This window comes from Pantherophis guttatus, chromosome 3 (genome assembly GCF_059756535.1).
Source record: "Pantherophis guttatus breed Tessera chromosome 3, ASM5975653v1, whole genome shotgun sequence".
Lineage (NCBI taxonomy): Eukaryota > Metazoa > Chordata > Lepidosauria > Squamata > Colubridae > Pantherophis > Pantherophis guttatus.
In genome coordinates, this window is record NC_142065.1 from 166,844,368 (window position 1) to 166,863,572 (window position 19,205).

The following is a 19,205-nucleotide window of genomic DNA, read 5'->3' on the forward strand; positions in this document are numbered from 1 at the left end:
TTTTATAAATAAAATATTATAAATAATATTGGTTTTCTTTAATCTAGACCCTAGGTAAAGTTGGAAGGGTCCAGCAGATCTACTCGGATAGTGACTTAAAAGTAGAGGTTTGTGGAACGTCTTGGACATATAATCCCGCTGCTGTGTCAAAGGTAGCATCAGCAGGATCAGCTATAAGCAATGCATCTGGCGGTAAGTTAGAAGCTAACAAATACTAAAGAAATTTAAATTTTATAGTCAGCTATGTTGCTTAGTTTTAAATTTTTGTTGTTGTCTTTTAAGAGCACTTAGAATAGTTCTAAAATACAATGTGCAGCCTACTCTTGGATATTTTGTTAGATACATGAATTATGATTTTATTTATTTATTTAACCAATTTACATGACCTCCTGACTCAAATTGCAGCCTTGGTCAACTAACGGATAATTAAATATGGAACAAAAGGAACCAATGAACATAAAACCCACAAAGCCACAGCATAGTACAACGCATCGGACGCCAATTGCACTATGTTCTCATTTTCAAAGCCAGTTACCTGAATGGGCTTGTCTCTGGATCTGCAGACAAAAAAAAAGGGCTATTATTACAGAAGGGTGACATATTCTGTTTTCTGTCCTTTTGGCTCCATCAGTTTTTATTCAACAACTTTATTCCTATTGTACAGTAATTGTTCAAATGTTATGTGTTTTAAGTTTTATTATACCTACCTTTTGTTTGCTATTTTCATTTTTATTCTTCACAGATTTCTGTAACTTTACTTTCCCCATTCCCCTAGCAATATTATATTAATGGTTGATCCATAGTCAACTAGATGTTCAGACTGGGTTTGACATTTTTATTCAGTTCTTCCAAAGGACTGAGATAAGCAAATGTTAATGTTTGATAGTGTGAGAGGTATTGTCCCAGGATGTAAACTGTTCTGAGTAAAGCTGCCTTTTGCAATTGACTGATGGTGAATTTGTCAATGCTGATGATGTTCAAGTTGTTTTAGGATTGCATCCAAGGTGCCTATTACTATTGGTACTACCTTTGGTTTCTTTTGCCATAGTTGTTCTATTTCTAATTGCAGGTCTTTGTATTTTGTTATCTTCTCTAGTTCGTTCTCTTCCATCTCCAGATACTGCCACGTCCACTATCCAGACTTTTTTGTCTTTCTTATCAATAGTTATTAAGTCTGGGGTGTTATGTGGCAGGTCCCTGTCTGTTTGAATTCTAAAGTTCTAAAGTAAAGAGTAATTTAGCTTCTTCATTTTCTATAACTTTCTATATTTTATGATCCCATCAGTTCTTGCTTGTCCACAAATGGTATTTCTTGGAAAACTTCCACTGCATCATTTTTATTATTTTGTCATGCTTTGTTTGTAGTCAGTCTGTGAAGTCGTCTAATAGCAGGTAACCAGGTGATCCATTGTTTCTTTAGCTTCTTTGCAGAGTTGGTACTTGCTGTCTTTTCAATTCTGGTTTTGTATGCATTTGTTCTTAAGGTTTGGTCTTGTACAGCTAGAATTAGCTCCTCTGCCTCTTTCTTCAGTTTTTCTGCTCTTAACCATTGCCAGGTGTTGTTACTATCTGCTTTGCCTGCTTTTTGTCTTCCCATATCTGTTTTCTGTTCTTCATTTAGTCTTTCTTGTAGTTTGGTCTCTCTAGTACTCAAAAGCCTTCCTGGTATAACTTCAGTGCATCTTCTTCACTGTCCTTGAGATGGTCTTTTTTCTTCTTTAACCACCTGATGTATTTCCAACATCCCATGTTCACCTATTTTGCTTGGTAAATAGAATCTGTCAATATCACTACAAAGATGAAGGGCATGATTTATTGTCATTATTTTTGGGGTCTTCCTCTCCAGGGCTTATAGTTCTGCTTGAGTCCAGTCCATTATTCCAGTTGTGTATCTAATGACTGGAAATGCCCAGGTGTTAATTGCCTTGATAGTATTTTCTCCACTTGAGTTTGGACTTTAAGATCTTATTCACTCTTTTGATGTATTCACTTCTAACCTTTTTCTGGACTTGGTATGCTTGATGGTATCAGCTTGAAGGATGCCCAGGTCTTCATCCAGACTCTTGATCTGGATTATTTCTATAGGGCATTTTGGTTCCTTCAGTTTTCATTACTTTTTGACTTTTTAACGGTGAGGATAGCACATTTGTCAAGTCCAAAATCCATTTCAATATCTTGGATGTATATATGGACAGTGTTGAGCACTATTCTCTTTATAATGGTTCATTGCATAAGTCACCCAGATGTTCAGACTGGATTTAGCATTTTTGCTGCAAGATGTAAACTGTTCCAAGTAAAGCTGCTTTTGCAATTGACTGATGGTGAATTTGTCAATGCTGATGGTATTCAAGTGGTGCTCCAATTGTTTTGAGATAGCACTCAAGGCGTCTATTACTATTGGTACTACCTTTGCTTTCTATTGCCTCTATTGTAAGTCTTTGTATTTTGTTATCGTTTCCTGTAACAGGAATAACTTTCTAACCTTCATTATCTAGCAGATGATAAATAACATTTAAGCTTGATCTTGGTAGAGTCATGAATATCTACTTCACCATAATGTTTCCATTGTAGGAAATGCTAGTATGCAGTCATGATCTAGACAAGAGCAAATGTTAAAGCAACTTCAAATAATATTGGAATATTGATTGATTGTTACATTTGTATTAAATAAAAAATATTTTGTTTAAATGCAACACTACATTCAAATACTATACACCTGGTAATATTAATTGTTTCACTTAATATTTACAGAGAGATTGTCCCAGTTACTGAAGAAATTATTTGAAACTCAAGAATCTGGGGATCTTAATGAGGAGCTAGTTAAAGCAGCTGCTAATGGAGATGTAGCAAAAGTGGAAGATTTGCTTAAAAGACCTGATGTGGATGTGAGTATTTAATTATATCATTCCTAATAAGGGGAATTAAGAGTTTCTGATCAATAATTAGAGGTTCTTGGAAAGATAAAACATTTTGTAATCAAAATAAAGATAGACTTTTCTTTCGCAATCTTTACTGTTGCAAATAGGAAGTTAATTATGCTTAAAAATAGGAAGACTTACCCACTTTAACATTTGGTTCATTGCTTTTTGAATGCACTGTTTTGCTTCAAATGTTTCAAAAATTAGCTTTCTAAGATGTTTACATTGTGTACATTACATCATGTCTTCTAAATAATTATTTTGCTTTGGAGTGATATAAAGTTTAGAAAAACAGGTAATTACTCCAATCTTCTCAAATTACCCTAACTTGCCACCCAGATAATTTTTTTCCAATTCAGTTTTTTAAAACTAATATTTTAATACTTCATGTGTTCATATCCTGTCTTTCTTTCATAATTTATGGCAGTATGAATAAACCTAAAATATTTTAATAGATCTAAGATATGTTTGCTCCATTATTAATTTGGAAAGACAATTAATCAGATCTCAAAAAGTTATTTTTTACAATGTAAGTATATTGTCTTTTAACTGTTTATTCTTGACATTATACTGCTATTAATGAGCAGGGCTATATTATTAATGTCTCATTTTAAACTTTGATTTTATTAATATATTTTAGGTGAATGGACAATGCGCTGGACACACTGCTATGCAAGCTGCAAGTCAAAATGGACATGTTGACATTTTGAAATTGCTTCTGAAACAGAATGTGGATGTAGAAGCAGAGGTATCTGAAAGCTTAAATGTTTAACAATACTTAGTAAAATGCATTTATTATACATTATAAATTATAAATGTCTGTATTATATTTTAAAATATTAGTTAAATATTTTAAAACAAAATTGCCTAATATTGTTATGAATTATTGTTTCTAAGATATTTCTTTTATTGCTAGTTATATAATTATTTAACTAGCTTATTGAATGGGTCCCTTTCATTTGATTTAATTTGGTAATAGTCAGTGGTCTTATTTTAGGGTTATTTAAGGATTTCGTACTTTTAAAAAGAAAATCATTCCCTTGTGTAAAATAAAGTCAGGACAATAAAATGCAGGTATACTCACTCAACTAGTTAACCAATTAACTATGGTTACTTGAACCAATTTTGCTGAATTGAGATTAATAGATATTTTCCTATAAAGGGGAAGAAACTTGGAATTTACAGATTATACTACTGCTGTACCATGGATGGTTCTTTGCACTAGAAATTGAGTTATTGAGTAGGTTGAAGATTGCATCCAGGAAGTATTAGAAGTTATTAATACAGCAGTTCATAAGTAAAGTTCCTCTCTTATAAACAATTGGCTATGACTTGTAACTAATATTTAACAGCAAAATAAGTTGCTAGGAGCCATGATGGTGCAGTGGCCATGGTGGTGCAGTGGTTAGAATGCAGTATTGCTGTCTAATTCAGTTCACTGCAAGGATTTTGATCCTCACCACCTCAAGGTTGACTCAGCCTTCTATCCTTCCGAGGTCGGTAAAATGAGGACCCAAATTGTTGGGGACAATATGCTGACTCTGTAAACCGCTTACAGAGTAAAGCACTATGAAGCGGTATACAAGTCTAAGTGCTATTGTTGTTGCTATTTTATATGTTAATTCTGTCTCAATGTGAAGTAGAACTATACACCCACATCATCTACTATTGATGCTTTATATCATTGCATCCTTTTATTAACTATATACAACAATTTAAAAGTCTCCCATTAAATTGTAGAACAAAAATATTATGCAGCTGAATTTTAATTATTTAGGACAAAGATGGAGACAGGGCTGTTCATCATGCAGCCTTTGGTGATGAAGGAGCTGTGATAGAAGTTTTACATAGAGGCAGTGCAGATCTCAATGCTCGCAATAAGCGTAGACAGACACCACTTCATATTGCTGTGAATAAAGGTCATCTCCAAGTTGTGAAGACATTACTGGACTTTGGTTGCCATCCTAGTCTCCAGGTAATTTAACTTGCTGTTTACTTTTTATTTATTTATTATGAACGCAATTTGAGCATTTTTTCATACGTACATAAATTTGAAATATTAAATAGGGTTAGCCTCCAAGTTATAATTTGGAGTGTAATATCAGAACATGGTAATGTTTAGCTTTCCATCCTTCTTATCAGGATGTATGGAAGCGTTGAATATACTGAAGGTGATGGTAGATTAGATGTGATGTAGATGAATAAACTAAGAGCAGTGCTTTTGGTTTCTATAAAATTTGAGGAACAATTATTTCTAAATAGAAAAGCACACCATTGTAAACAGGAATACTTTTGTGGTCTTTTAGTTTTGTGACACTGTTGGTCTGTTTCCGTTTTACCTGCCTTTGCTACCACCCAATGGCTATTGATGCAGATGTTTGTCAAGAGGGACTTGAGAACTTAATAAAAGAACAGGGTGTCTAGCTAAATATGCTGTTGGCTAAATTCAGCAAAGCTCTTATTACATTCTTATATCAAGATATTTCTTTTTAAATGAACTTTGCTGGGTTTTCTTTTGCATAGATGGGGGACATTTATTTAGTTAAACTGTCTATTTCTATAGAAATTTATTGTGTTGTATGTTAATTTGATTTTTTACATTGTTTTTTATTGGGATACTAAAGTGGCATTTTTCTTTCTATTCGAAAAGGCAGCATCAAATGAACTTTCTCTGAAATTGCTTTCAAGACATCTGTTTTCTTATTGCACTGATAGATCATACCCATAAATATTTTCTGTAGGTGTTCTGTCTGATAGTTTCTGTGCTTGAGGCTAGCTCTACAGTTTATGGCCTGAAACAATAGCCTTTCCCCTTCTATTGGGATTGTTTGCCAGAAATATGCTTCATCAGCATTCCATATCAATCTTAGTTTATATAGTCAGTGATAAAAGGTATATTAAATCACTTGTATTTTAAGATATTATTACTGAGTAAGCTTAAAATATTTTAGGGCAATTCTTTTCCTCCATCTGTAATATAATATCTCTGTGCTTAGGGGAAACAGCATTGAATTGATGCCTTTCATGGTATAAGGCATCTTAACATTTACACAGAGGATTGTGCTAATTTAAGATCAAGTCAATTCAAAATTATACAGATGTATTCTGTCCAAACATCAACTATTTTTTTCATATGTAGCTATTTTTTTCTTGAAGTTTGATATGTAGTTAGGGATGGTGGTGGGCTCCAAATTTTTTAACAACCGGTTCTCTGCCATAATTACTGGCTGGGTGGGCATTGATGGGTGGGAGTTGATGGGTGGCTCATGTGACTAAGTGGGCGTGGCCAACTCTACGTCACTTGTGTGGGTGGTACCTGTATGGGGACAGGCAGGGTTGGGGAGGGAATCCAGGGGTCTCCGGTGAGGGCGGGCGGGCGGGAGGAAAGACAGATCCTACGTGTGTGTGTGTGTGTGAGAGAGAGAGAGGGAGAGGGAGAGAGAGAGAGAGAGACACTGTGTCAAGCTAGACTGAGAAAGCTGGCTGCAAGAGGAAGAGAAGCTGGGTAAGATGCTTACCAGGTTACTCATCCCAGCAGCAACCTTGCACTCTCCCCTCTCTGCTATCCCCCTTCTTCGCATGGGATCGCCCATGCGCTCGAGGGAGAAAGGAGCAGTGGCCACTAGCATTGAGAGGAGAGTGCCACATAGAAACGCCATCCCCTTCTCCCTCTCAGTCTCCATTGCTCGGCAATCCCGTGTGAAGAAGGGGTTAGCAGAGAGGGGAAGAGTATGAGGTTGCTGCTTCTGGGACAAGGGGACCCAGTACACGTCTAGGTCTGGCTCACCCGGCTTCTCTTACTTTCACAGCCAGCTTTTTTGGTCCATTTTCAGGCCGTTTTTTGGGCCGTTTTCAGGCCGTTTTTCGGGCTGATTTTGGCTGGAAAAACAGCCTGAAAATGGCCCAAAAAACGGGCGGGAACAGGGCCAGCCGGTGGTCCAATTTGCCAGTTCTCCAAATTGTGCAGAATCGGAACAACCGGCTAAGGCGAATCTCTGGTTAGGGAGGGAGATAAATTGATATAAATTGACTAATATTTATTTTTAGGATTCTGAGGGTGATACTCCTCTGCATGACGCAATAAGCAAAAAGCGTGATGACATTTTAGCAGTCCTCCTGGAAGCTGGAGCAGATGTTACTATTACAAATAACAATGGATTTAATGCTCTTCATCATGCTGCATTAAGGGGAAATCCAAGGTATTGTATAGGTTTACTGCCTTCTAATGTTTGATAAGCATAGTGTTATAGTAAAAATGTTAAAATTAATTCAGAAGAGTTTTAACATTAATTTTTCTATAGCTCAGTAGTTGAGGTATTAAAATTATAGCATTGAACACTATAGAATTGATGTAGTGAGTATTTGAACAAATGCAGGTTATACTAAATTATTCATATAATTAATTGTTTTGTGTGCAGTCAGGTGTTTGTTCTCATGCAACTACAATCTGTAAAAGCATCATGACGCAATCTAGAATTACATTTACTTTATTTTGCAAAAATTAAGACTAGAGAAAAAAAATGTGAACATGCAAATTTAATGTGAAGCAGCATTGTGACAACAAATACATGCCCAAGTTCTACCCCATCAGCTTTCTTACTAACAGACTAAGAAGTGAATTTGAGGCATGCTGTTTAAATTGGGCAGAGGAATGGGATCAAAGCTTGCGGAATAACAATGCTGATATTATAATTAATACACACAGGTTACAAACCAATTATGCAAAGTCAAAGCCAACCGAAGCAGTATAACATTTTGCTTTTTCTGTTGTGATGTTAAAACTCAGAATCGCCCATTGAAACTAATTATGGAGGATGTTTAAGCCTAATAAAACAAAGCACCACCTTTAGCACCTCCACAGGATCTTTGTCTTTCTGTTAAAATATTGTAGTTGTGCTACAAGCTACGCCTCTTTGGATACGTGACAAGAATTGCAACATAGGAAGAAAAGGAGGGGGGCTTTTATCTGATATTCTCTCCCTTGTCGTTTCCCCTCTCCCCTCACACTACTGACTACTTTACGGAATGAATAATTAACAGAACTATGAAAAGCCTTTAAAGAAGTGCTTCTAACATGTGGACATGTATACAAAGCCTTTCTTTTCAAATTGCTAAAGCATGCTTGCAAAGCTTGTGCAGCTGCTCTTGTCTATTTCCATATGTGTGGTCATACACAAACCACTTGGCTTTGCTTTTGCCTCTTTCGAAGCAGCTGCATGAGCCTTGCAAACCTTATGGCTTCTTTAATGATTTGTGAATAAATGCTTCATATGGGCTTATGCATGTTATGAAGCCTCTCTTTTAAAGGCTTTGCCCAAGCCTTATGGTTAAACTTTGGAATTTGCTGCCATCAGACATGATGGGTGACTTAGTTTTAAAAATGGTAAGAGAAAAGCATTGAAATAAATTCCATCAGTAGCTACTATTCTTGTTGGCTGTTTGGTTCTTTTGCGATTGCAGATAAGATAAAGATGCCCTTGAATTGAGCTTGACTCCTGATGAATTCAAAATTGAATTCTGAGCCTCTTCCTCTGGGATGTTTTTTGACTTTCTAGACCAGCTTACAGCCCTGGTATTTTTTTCAGGTCTTTGATCCTGTCTTCTGAACCTTGATACTATTTATCTGAGAAGCAACAACAGTATAGGACTATCACTGTCCTATCCATGTTTGGTCTAATGCATCTGATTGGTCACTCTATACAGAGTGCTGGACTGGACAGGCCACTGGCCCAATTCACTAACATTCTTCTTGTGCCTGTGAAGCACATTATCACATCATACATTTTCTGATTTCAGCCATGGACTCTCTTTAGATCTGACTACTTTTTAAAAAGCTTAATTTTCAATCAGCCTATGATAATCCAAAACTTGTAATTAAGTTTACAAGCTATAATTTATGTCATCACCAGCTGGTAAGTCATTGTAACTAAAATTGCTCTTGCTCAAAAGTGAATGGAAATGAATGCATAAAGAGGGTTATTGGCTGAATTTTTAAAGTAATATTCTGTAATCATTAACTATCTGTTCATTTAGAAATTCTACCCATGTTTCTCTCCTAATTGACTAATGTATACCAAAAGTTGATATACTACCTGATTAAGACAATAGCAATTAAGGGTATTCAGTTCCAAAGTGAGAAAAGTGTATTGGATTTAGCATGTACATGTCTGTTGTACTTGTCAGTAGCATAATTTGGGCATGCTTCGAAGCCAGGAAAAGACCCAACTTTTAAAATGCCACTGAAAGTTTCAGTGAGATGATCATGCCAAATTTAAAGCACCTTTTTCATTTTGAATTTGAATACTGTGCACTATCAGAAGAATATGTGCCTGTTCTCAGAATTGGTACTACTTTTTGTAAGTTAATATCACTTTAATAAATCTATTAGAAACCATAGTTAACAATATGTGATTTGCAATGTCTGAAAATGGTGTTCATTGTTGTTTGGATGCATACTTAATCTTTGGCATACCATGAGCCAGAGCTTTGGCTAGTACATTTGCCACTTAATCATTCTGTAATGGTTAATGTGAATGTTGTTAACAACGTAATGCTAATAGTCAGAAACCTGTAGTTCTATATTTGGATGAAAAAAATGTCTTCCACAGATATCTCAATTATGAAAGGAAGTAGTAGAATCAAAGGTGTGTATATCTATTTGGCAGCACGTCTTTTTAGATTGGGGTTAGCATATTAATTCAAAACTGACCTTCAGAATTGGGTTGAAAACTACAAAGTAATAGATGGGAAAATACATTATCCAATAGTAATTCACTGACGTCTTGTAATTTAATGATATTTTTATTCAGACACTAGCTTAATTTATGTTTTAGGACAGTGTTAATTTAATGGGGAAAAAAAGATGTTGAATATATTTTTGTCATCCTATTTCTAGTTGATACTAATTTAATTCTTTATTTTGTTGCATATGCAGAAAGTGAAGAATCAGCTTTAACTGTATCTTTAGCTTCTGTAGATGATAAAAACATTGTCTATGAGATCCCATCTGTGTGCCATAAGGGAAAAGATCCAAAGTCTAACCCAAAATTCCAAAAATGAACAGTAAAACATAAATATAATTCTCTTACCTAATTTCATTCTGTATCTGTTATTTTTAGACAAATTGCATTTAAATCTGAAGATTGCCCCTAAACTACTATAGCTAATAGGGAACGATAAATTTTTCTCTTTTAAAAACTCTTTCACTTAGTGATCACTACCTTATACCTCTGTTTCTACGATAATACAACCAGTTGTTATATTAATTTTTGCTCCAAAAGGCGCATTAAGGCTTATTTTCCTGTTAGGTATTATTTTCGGGGAAATATGGTACTAAATGCGTCGGTCTGGCTGACAATTTTAATGGGCTTATTTTTGGGGTAGGGCTTATATTACAAGCATCCTGAAAAAAATCATGCTAGGGCTTATTTTCTGGTGGGTCTTTTGAGGAAATGGTATTTTGCTTTCTTAAGTTACTAATGTATGCTAGATGGTACTAGATTTAATGGCAGGCACAGCAATAAATATTGACTCTACAAACAACCCCATAAACTCACAAATACAACAGTGCAAGATAAACTATTTTATTGCAGAAAGATAAAAGCCACATGTGGAGAAAATCTATGTACTACAGAACTTAGATCGCTGCCTCCTCCTTCTCTCCCTCTTCCTCCATTTAAATTCTAGAGTTTTTCCTTCTGCTTTTTTGCATCTAGAGAAATTTGAACATTTTCTTCCTGTACTTGAGATTGTGAAATATCATTCATTGTTTATATAATGGTTTTATCTAACCTGAGAATGGCCAGTTCTTGTTATAGTTTCATCCTGGGCATGGAAATGAATATCTAGGAAAGCAAACATGCAGTCATGAGCCTAGCAGTGGAAGAAAGAACAAAGTTCAAATACATAAAATGCTTTTATTGAAAAATATGTTGCCCTAATAACAAAGATCAACTACTGCAGTTTTTATTAATCCAACTATGTTAATATGTCAGGTTCAGGGTTTAATTTTTTTGTCTCTTTTTTCCCCTACCCTATGTGATAAACGATTTTTCCTGCCCATTCTAAGAGTGTCTGAACAGTGTTTGGATACAATCTTATTTTTTAAAACTATACTTCTGCCCTTGGCAGCTTCAGCCTTTGCAGATAGTCACCTTAGGTGGTGAATTCTGGAGTGAATGTAGACCACCAACAGCAGTTCCGGTCTAAGTCTTCCTTCTGTGTTCCAGGTTATTTCCTCTGTTGATAGCAAAACTGTTCATGCCATACCAGCTGTCTAATTAGTTCCAAAATTCTTAAAGTTCAGGTAGAAGATTATGTTCCATCACCAGTGCTGAAATTACATTAGCTTCTGCTCCAGTCAGTTCAGAATACAGAAGAGGAGTCTTCACAGAGTAAAATTCCTACAGTACATGTTCGATTTCTAATTCATATCTTTTCTTTTGGAAGCATAGTATCTAGTAATTCAGCTAAGCAAAATCAAACCAACTTATTATTTGGATAGATAATGGCTAAGAAATAGCTGTACTGTAGGCTACAATGAAAAGTCAAAACTGGAAGAAAGTAATAGCAAACCACTTCAGTATTCTTGCCAAGAAAACCAAATGAATGCATCTATAAAATCCTCAGGAATCAAACATGACTTGGAAAAAAAGAAAAGGAACAAAGTTATGTTAACCTTCCCAGAATAGGTTCTGATGGTCAGTTTTGTATAAGTTTCCCTTTTTAATATTCCTATTATTAAAAACCAGTTGATAAAAGCACTTGTCCTGTAGTGATCAATACATAGCTACAGCTGGTTGAAGGGGACCAAATCCATTAAACATGTGATTTGATTCCATTTTACCAGCTTAAGCAAAGCATTGAAAACCTAGTTTTGCCATCAAGCCTGGGACCCTGATTGTTTGGGTAAGCCAGTTTCTTGGCCATGGTTATAATGAAGGTGTGATGTCAGGAGTGTTCTCTGCTGCTATGTTATGTTATTTATGTTGTTTCTAATTTCAATTCTACTTCTTTTTTACTCTGGTTTTAGTCCTATTTTAATTGTTAGATGCCCAGAACCATCTGTATGAGATGGGTGCCCATAGAAATTCAGTAAATAAATAAATTGAAGTTTAGGAAACATACAGCTGTTTTCCATTAAATAAATATCAGATATGGGGAATCATATACTCCCTTACTTTTAATTTTTGTTTATAATGCTTCATTTTTATATTATTAAAAGTAGAAAAAATAAACTTAAACCTAAGCCATTGAAGAAAACAGTTATGGCTTGCAGTAATTTCTCCTTCTTAGTTATTTGCGTTTCTTGGGTGAGAATGTGAATATATTTTTACAGACGTTTACTGAAAAGAATTAGAGAACTGTGTCACAAAATTTTTATAATTGTTCTCAAGTATAACTCTGGTTAATATTTCCAGAATGAGTTTTATTTTGAAAGACTTTTTCTGTTAACAGGTTAGTTCTATACATACTCTTATCTACATCTGTTTTTGAAAAACGATTTCATCATTTTTGGCATATAGTTATCATACTTCAGCATATAATTTAATATGCATATGTTTTAGTTAATAAAATGGGATTCATTTTTAAGTGTAGAACAGCATCTTATTTGAAGACCTGTAAACTTTAAGCCATGCTAAATTGGGGTAAGATTAATTTGGGCTGTAATAATGCATAATTTATATGAAATTTTTTATTGCAAAGAAAGATTTCTCTAAATATTCAGTATGTTTATGTTTAGGATTTAATAGAAATTTATCATATATAAAACTTGAACATTTAAAACTCTTTATCTATTTTTGTCAATAATATTGGGACTGCACTGGTCCAGCTGTTCAAGTATTCTTTTAGATTGCATCAGTTTTCATGTACTGGCTATATCAGGGCAAAAAGTGACCATGGAAAGAAGTATAGCAGCATTTGATAATGTCAGCATCTGTTATCCTTGTCAGTCAAATGGTTGAGATGTCTGAATTTCAACTGTGTCAGCAGATGTCCAGAGTTCAGTTTGTACTTAGTTAGAATTCAGCAGCTGACATAAGTAAGGGAGGTGACATTTTAGCATGACTGACAATGTTCAAAGAAGTATTAAGATTTGTTTTTATAAAGCTGCATACATCATTCTATCTAAGGCTTGCTTTAGTGCTGCTGTATAATTATGTTTTGGGCAAAAGTACAAAGTATGTTATTCACTTTATAAACCATCATCGTTTTTAAAATGTGACCCTACAGAAGTTAATATTTAATTTATTGCTCAGATGACTTATTATTAGAAATAGGCAGTGCTTCATAGAATTCAGACAGGTTTGCCAACTTTGTTGCTAATGAAGGCTGTTCTCTGATCATCAATCTGTTGATTATAGAATAAAATGTGTTAATGACAATACCAATATTTATTTCTGCTTTGCACATTTACTCAATGAATTATAATTAGTTGTTTAGTGAAGGTGTAGAACAATTTATTTGCAGAAAAAAATTAGTTTCTGTTTAAATAACAAATGTATTGTTAAATTCTTAAGAACTAACACCTAAGAGCCTAGGTGTCATATACTATAAAGTTTAATCCCATTTAGCCTACTTTGAATTTTCAGACAGAAAATTATATATTTTACATAGATTTACCTAAACAGTATTGATTTTCTCCTAAAAATAATTAGGTTAATATTAAATAATGGGAATGCTGACCTTTTAGCTGTACAATTCTCTGAACAGAATGAAATAAAAATATTCTACCTTAAAAAACATCTTAATTAATTTTGCAGATAGGAATGAAAAGATTGCCAAATTTAAGCTGATTTACTTTTCATCTGATGAAATAAACTTTCAAAATATAGACTTACTCTGACATATAGGTTATTGATATTTGCTTGCTACAACATCTTTTAAGTCATAGACCAAAGCAAAGTAAACAAAAAGGAACCATGTTAGAAAAAAGAAAATACAAAATTGTCTGATCCACACACATTCTAGCATGTGTGCTGTTACCATCTGGCAAAAAAAATCCTTATACTTTGAACATTTAAAGGCGGGTGAAGATTGCCTTGGCAGTTACAGAATACAGTAATATTTTCCCTATCAAACATAATACTATATTTGTTAAATAAATATGATATACTATTCAGATTTAATTTTGACTAATGTACATTTAATATAACGAGGAACTTTATTTAATTCATCCTTTTTTATTTCCAGCTGCAGCAATGGTTTCAAATAGGTGAGAAAGCCATGTGTTGCAAGCAATCTCTTCTTCTTTTTGAGGCTCTAATATCTCACAGGCTAGCACTGCCAAATAGCGGCACAATTCCCCACAGATTTTTTTCATAAAATGAAATAAAATAGGGGCTTTAAGCAGCCAGTAGACTAATTATGTCCCTGAAAAGATGCTAAAAGAGCAAATTCCTGGCCCTGCTTCAGCTCAGTGGTGCAACACATTCCTTGTACATCAAGCCAATTAAATTCTATTGACATGCTTGCAAATGGAAAAATTAAAGGCATGGAGTGATTATAGAGTCCCACTTTGCCTGTGCTAGCTCAGTGCATGTGTGTGTGTGTATAATTAATTCTTTATCTTTAACCAATTTACTCCAGTGGTTAAAACACCAAGCTAGGGACCAAGTTACTAAGAGTCTAATCCACCTGACAGTGTTGTTGTTGTGGGGAAAATAGGAAGAGAAAGGTGTATTATGTGTGGTTGCTGTCTTGAGTTACTTATAAAAAATAATAAAGTTTGGATAAAAATAAATAAAACATGCAAGAGTACATGATGCTTCCTCCTCCTCCACAAATGAGATAAAGTCAAGAGTTAATAAACTCTTGCACTGAATCTTCAGTGGAAACAAGGCAATTTTAGACACATAACGTTTGTGCCAAATGCAACGAAGGTGCCAATGTGCCAATAAATGCTTGGTGGATTTCTAATGGAAAAGTTAGGTAGAAAAACAGAGAGAAAAGTCTTTGTCATAATATTTTACGTTCATTTTAGCATACATGAAAAAGCCTACTTTTTGAACCGTATTTTATGTTTAACCATATTTTATGTTCACAGGTTCATATTCTAAGAAATATTCTTGATTGATCATTTTAATATTAATGTGGATGGTTAGACAAGAGATCACATTGGGAGGTTTGTTTAAGGTTCAGAAGCAATACTTATTGTGGTCTTCAAAATTATGATCCGGAAATCATTCTGTAATTGGTTTTGTTTGCTGTTGCATTGTATGTTGCGTTGTAGGTGTTTTTATTTAGGTTTTGAATTAAAACAAATAAATAAATGATTGAGCAATACTGTTATTATCAGTTCTTTAAACAATTGTCCCATTATTTCCCTCCTCGCTCCAGTATGATGTTCTATGCTAATATTCATTTGATCCTTTTACATGTTATCTTCACTTTAAAAAGCCATGTCTTTCACGTGAAATATAGTTTATTTTTCTTTTATTGGTTGTTCACTCCTGCCAAAAGTACATACTTCTTTACATTCCATAATATTGTATGTTCATATGGGTACATAAAGAAGTATGTGCTCTGGGCAGGTTTTCATAGCTGCTATCTGCTGGATAAAACTGAACCATATTTCGTCCCCTTTTTAGCCTAAAGTATAAAATAGTTGTTCCTGGTGAATTTTAAAAACACATTTTTGCTCTTGTTTCTTAGCATCTGGCCTTATTACTAAGAATTAACACCTTTCTATATTTTATTTGTACAATAATTTAAAACACATTAAAAACCATTGTTCTTTCATGAAGATTCAGGTACTTTTTAAGTTTCTGTTGCTTTTTATTGGCTATTAAGCCTGGTGAACAGCATGATTTCACCAAAGTTTGATTATACAAAATACCTTCATGAAATGGTAATATGTATTCTTTATTCCACTCTGAGCTTGCATTATCATTGGTCCTCACTCATATTTTATCATATTTATATTAGTATCTGGTGAAGTGGAAAAAAATGATTATTTTGTAACGATGTATGCTTTTGGGAAGAATCTCAATTGTTGTATTTTATAATTAATGAGAATATAGATGAATAAATAGCTGATTATATTCCAAGAAAGAAAATAAGTTGCAAATGTGAAGATTTGGCGTTTACTTTTAATTCAAACCAATGTGAACTAGTTTTTGCAGAACATTTTCAAATTAGAAAAGTTCATATTAAAATGTACTTTTTCATGTCAAAATTGTTGTAAATTTAGTAGCTCATATATCGTCACAGGTTCAGTTGGCTGATACTGTAGTTTATCTTTGGGTTCGTATTAATCATAAGACAAAACCCCAATATCAGGTTGCAAAAAAATTAGATTAAAAAAAATGTAGAGAATTCATTTTAAATGATACATAAATCCTTTTGTAAAGTATGTTTAAAATCAGAACAACAACATTCATCCATTACTTACACATTTTCAAAAATTAGGGGAAAAAGCCCCAGTTCATCATGTCAAAGAAAACCAGTTGTTCAGTTTCTGCAGCTCAAGAGAAAAACCTAGTGCAGCTGATAGAGAGCAAATCAGAGACTAGCAGTAGCTAGCACAATTCTACAAGAAGAAACAGCAATGCAGCAGAACAATTACAACTTGCTTGTTTCAAATTTAAATTATATTGCTTATGCTGTAAAATAATATTTTTAATCTCTTAGTAAAAGTACTTTATTACTAAATCATGCCTTATCCTATCCTTTTATATATAATGGAATGGATCCAGAATATACCGGTAATGTAAAAGTAACAATGGGGTAATGCATTTCTGCAAAATTAATATTTTTTGAAATGCTAACTTATTAGTAGATATAATACTTAAAATATAATTGACAAGATTTCTTGTCCAACAGTATTAAGCTATGATATTACTCAAAGCTGATTGTTTCCCATATTAACACTTTACACTAGAAATACTTGATATTTAAGCACACTAGTAGTATGTTAAACTGCAATTGAGATTAATATAAAAAATACACAAATTATTAAAAAATACATGCAGATATTAATCCTTTAAATCTGTAGAATAATTCAGGTCTTCTAATGCTCTATTACCTGTAAGCTTATCATGCAGCATTTGCAGTAGGATGACCTAGAGAGAGACATCAGCAGCAGCCATCTCATCTTGAATGTTCACTCTATCGCTGATTCAGCTCTTCATTATGTGGGAGGGGGGAAGCAATAGAGAGGTGAAAATGAATACATATTTCACTATAAAGCAAGTATAATTAAAATATGAGCACATATCTTACAAGGTATCTGTTGTGTTTTCCTAACCATTTAGGTGTTGTGCATAGAACTAAGTTTCTTGAACCTGCTGGACAGAAAACACAAATATCCAAGGTAGATGCTAGAAAAACCCAAAGAAGAAGGATAATCTCATCTTGTTTAGATAATTGAAAATAATTCAAAAATGTTCATGAGATTATAAAAAATTTAAAAAAACCAGCATACAACTTCATCCATCCCCCTTTCTCAAGCAAGTATTGTTTCTTTCTCCATAGATAGAGGACATGATTTCTTCATGCTTGAATTTTAGTTCCCAGACAGGTTGCTTGTAGTTATTTTTCATTTTTAGAGGTCAAACACTGCTCTTGAGGTCAGGACTTCCACATGCATGCTGTTTAGCATGAATCCATTTGCTACTCAGGGCACTAGCAAAACTATTTCAGCTTTATAGGCAGCCAGGCATTTGAAACATCCACTCCCAGGCTGTCTTTTGCCTCTCTCTTCCCTGACCATATTTAGTCAACCATTGCAAAAAATAGTATCTCAACTGTTGGTTGCTGTTCCAGGAACAAACGGTGCCTCTGTCTTTTACTCTGCCTGTTGATGGCTCATCCTGCAGTTTTACTACTCAGTCTCTATATCTGTGATATCAAATTAAATTGGGTTGCATGTTTCAATTTAAGTTTTTATATTTTTTTTTCACTGATGTTCAAATTCTGATATCTCAGTCATTGTGTTTATTCTTCTAGAAATAAAAGCAAGATAGTAAGAGGAAATTCAGAATGAAGTAACATTTCAAAAACTTTAGAAAACTTTTGTGGAAAAATAATTAAATACACTATGGAGTAAAGAATCAAACCTTTTTAATAATCAGGATGGCAGAAACTATGTTCTTAGTTTTAACTTTAAATTGACAATTGAAATTTTAACTTACAACTTGCATTTTATTTTAGAAAACTACGGCATATTTTAGGAATATGTGTATATTAACATTAATGTGCTCGTCTTTAAAAAAACATTTTTTGAATTTTTCTTAATTTCATTTGTACATTAAATGTGGTTTGTGTTCTATCTTGACAAAATGTCAATAACAATAACAATTAGATCTGTAAAACATTCTACAAATGTATAACTTTAATTGCTCTTTTTGTGGAGAGCTGATGATTGGTAAGATACAGAAGTTAGTAGTCCATCGCTCATGAGAGTGTAAGTAATTGGATCCCTCTGTTAAGTATCTTTAAATAACCACCCAGAAAGAATATTTTAAATCTACGATAGATGTATCTCTAGATTTGTATTTTTTTTCATAAACCTACCTTACCTTGATAAATCTATGTAGCAATGCCCATATTTTCATTATTTAAATGGCTACTAGTGAAAGGATTTGTTTTATGGCACTCCATATATGGAATTGATACATTGGGTGGTAGGTATTTGATTCTCCCCTCCCCACTGTGTTTATTGTTCCATTAACTGTTTGGTTTTTGTTTTTGTTTTTTAAAAAAAGACTATTTGATAGCTTTCAAAATCTTTCTAATGAATCTATTTGTGGGTTTTAATTATCTGTAAACTACCTTGAAAAATGTTTTTGAGATAGGATATAAATATATTTAAACAGTAAACTATACCAAGGTTTTCTGGTCCTCAGTTTTTCTAACTCTTATATTGTGATCAATGTGAAAAGATTTATATAATGTCTGGCAAAGAAAGGAAGACTTAAAAGCATTTGAAGTTGCCTTTTAAAAAGAATAGTTTTGAAGGGTAAATTAAGTTTTTAAGAGGGGAAGATTGAAACAAACACATTCCCCAAGCTGCACAAAAGTACACACACATCATACTTGTTATACAGACCAACCCCCCCAAGCTACACAAATGTACAACACCTCATATTGCCATTATGAATTCCAATACAAAATTCCATTCATATATAATTGGAGAAAGAAAGTATGTAATGTCAGCATGGTAGATTGAAGCACAGCAGGTGGTGTATGAACTGCAGGAACATAATTTTCAAACATGAAGTAATGATATTTGAGGCAAGGGGGAAGAGTAAATAAATGTGAGATACAGGATAGTGTTGAAAATAG

The 19,205-nt window shown here is 33.7% G+C and overlaps 1 protein-coding gene and 1 long non-coding RNA gene across 7 annotated transcripts in view; one reads left to right on the forward strand and one right to left on the reverse strand.

Annotated features, from left to right (window-relative positions):
• The window catches only part of MIB1 (MIB E3 ubiquitin protein ligase 1), a 48,468-nt gene that overhangs the window by 16,458 nt on the left and 12,805 nt on the right, over positions 1-19,205 (forward strand). For all 6 annotated transcript variants that reach the window (XR_004593324.3, XR_004593325.3, XR_009620182.2 and 3 more), the window contains exons 8-12: positions 48-192; positions 2,752-2,885; positions 3,559-3,666; positions 4,696-4,893; positions 6,966-7,117. Coding sequence is in view for 2 of the 6 variants with exons in the window: in XM_034429585.3 (XP_034285476.1) it covers positions 48-192; positions 2,752-2,885; positions 3,559-3,666; positions 4,696-4,893; positions 6,966-7,117 (737 nt within the window). In the remaining 4 variants the exon portion in view is untranslated. The remainder of the gene's footprint in view (positions 1-47; positions 193-2,751; positions 2,886-3,558; positions 3,667-4,695; positions 4,894-6,965; positions 7,118-19,205) is intronic.
• LOC117672698 (uncharacterized) lies at positions 11,429-17,537 on the reverse strand. The gene is made up of 3 exons (XR_004593326.2): positions 17,142-17,537; positions 16,945-17,044; positions 11,429-11,559 (listed from the first exon to the last, which is right to left on the reverse strand). It is a non-coding gene; the product is annotated as an uncharacterized LOC117672698 (long non-coding RNA).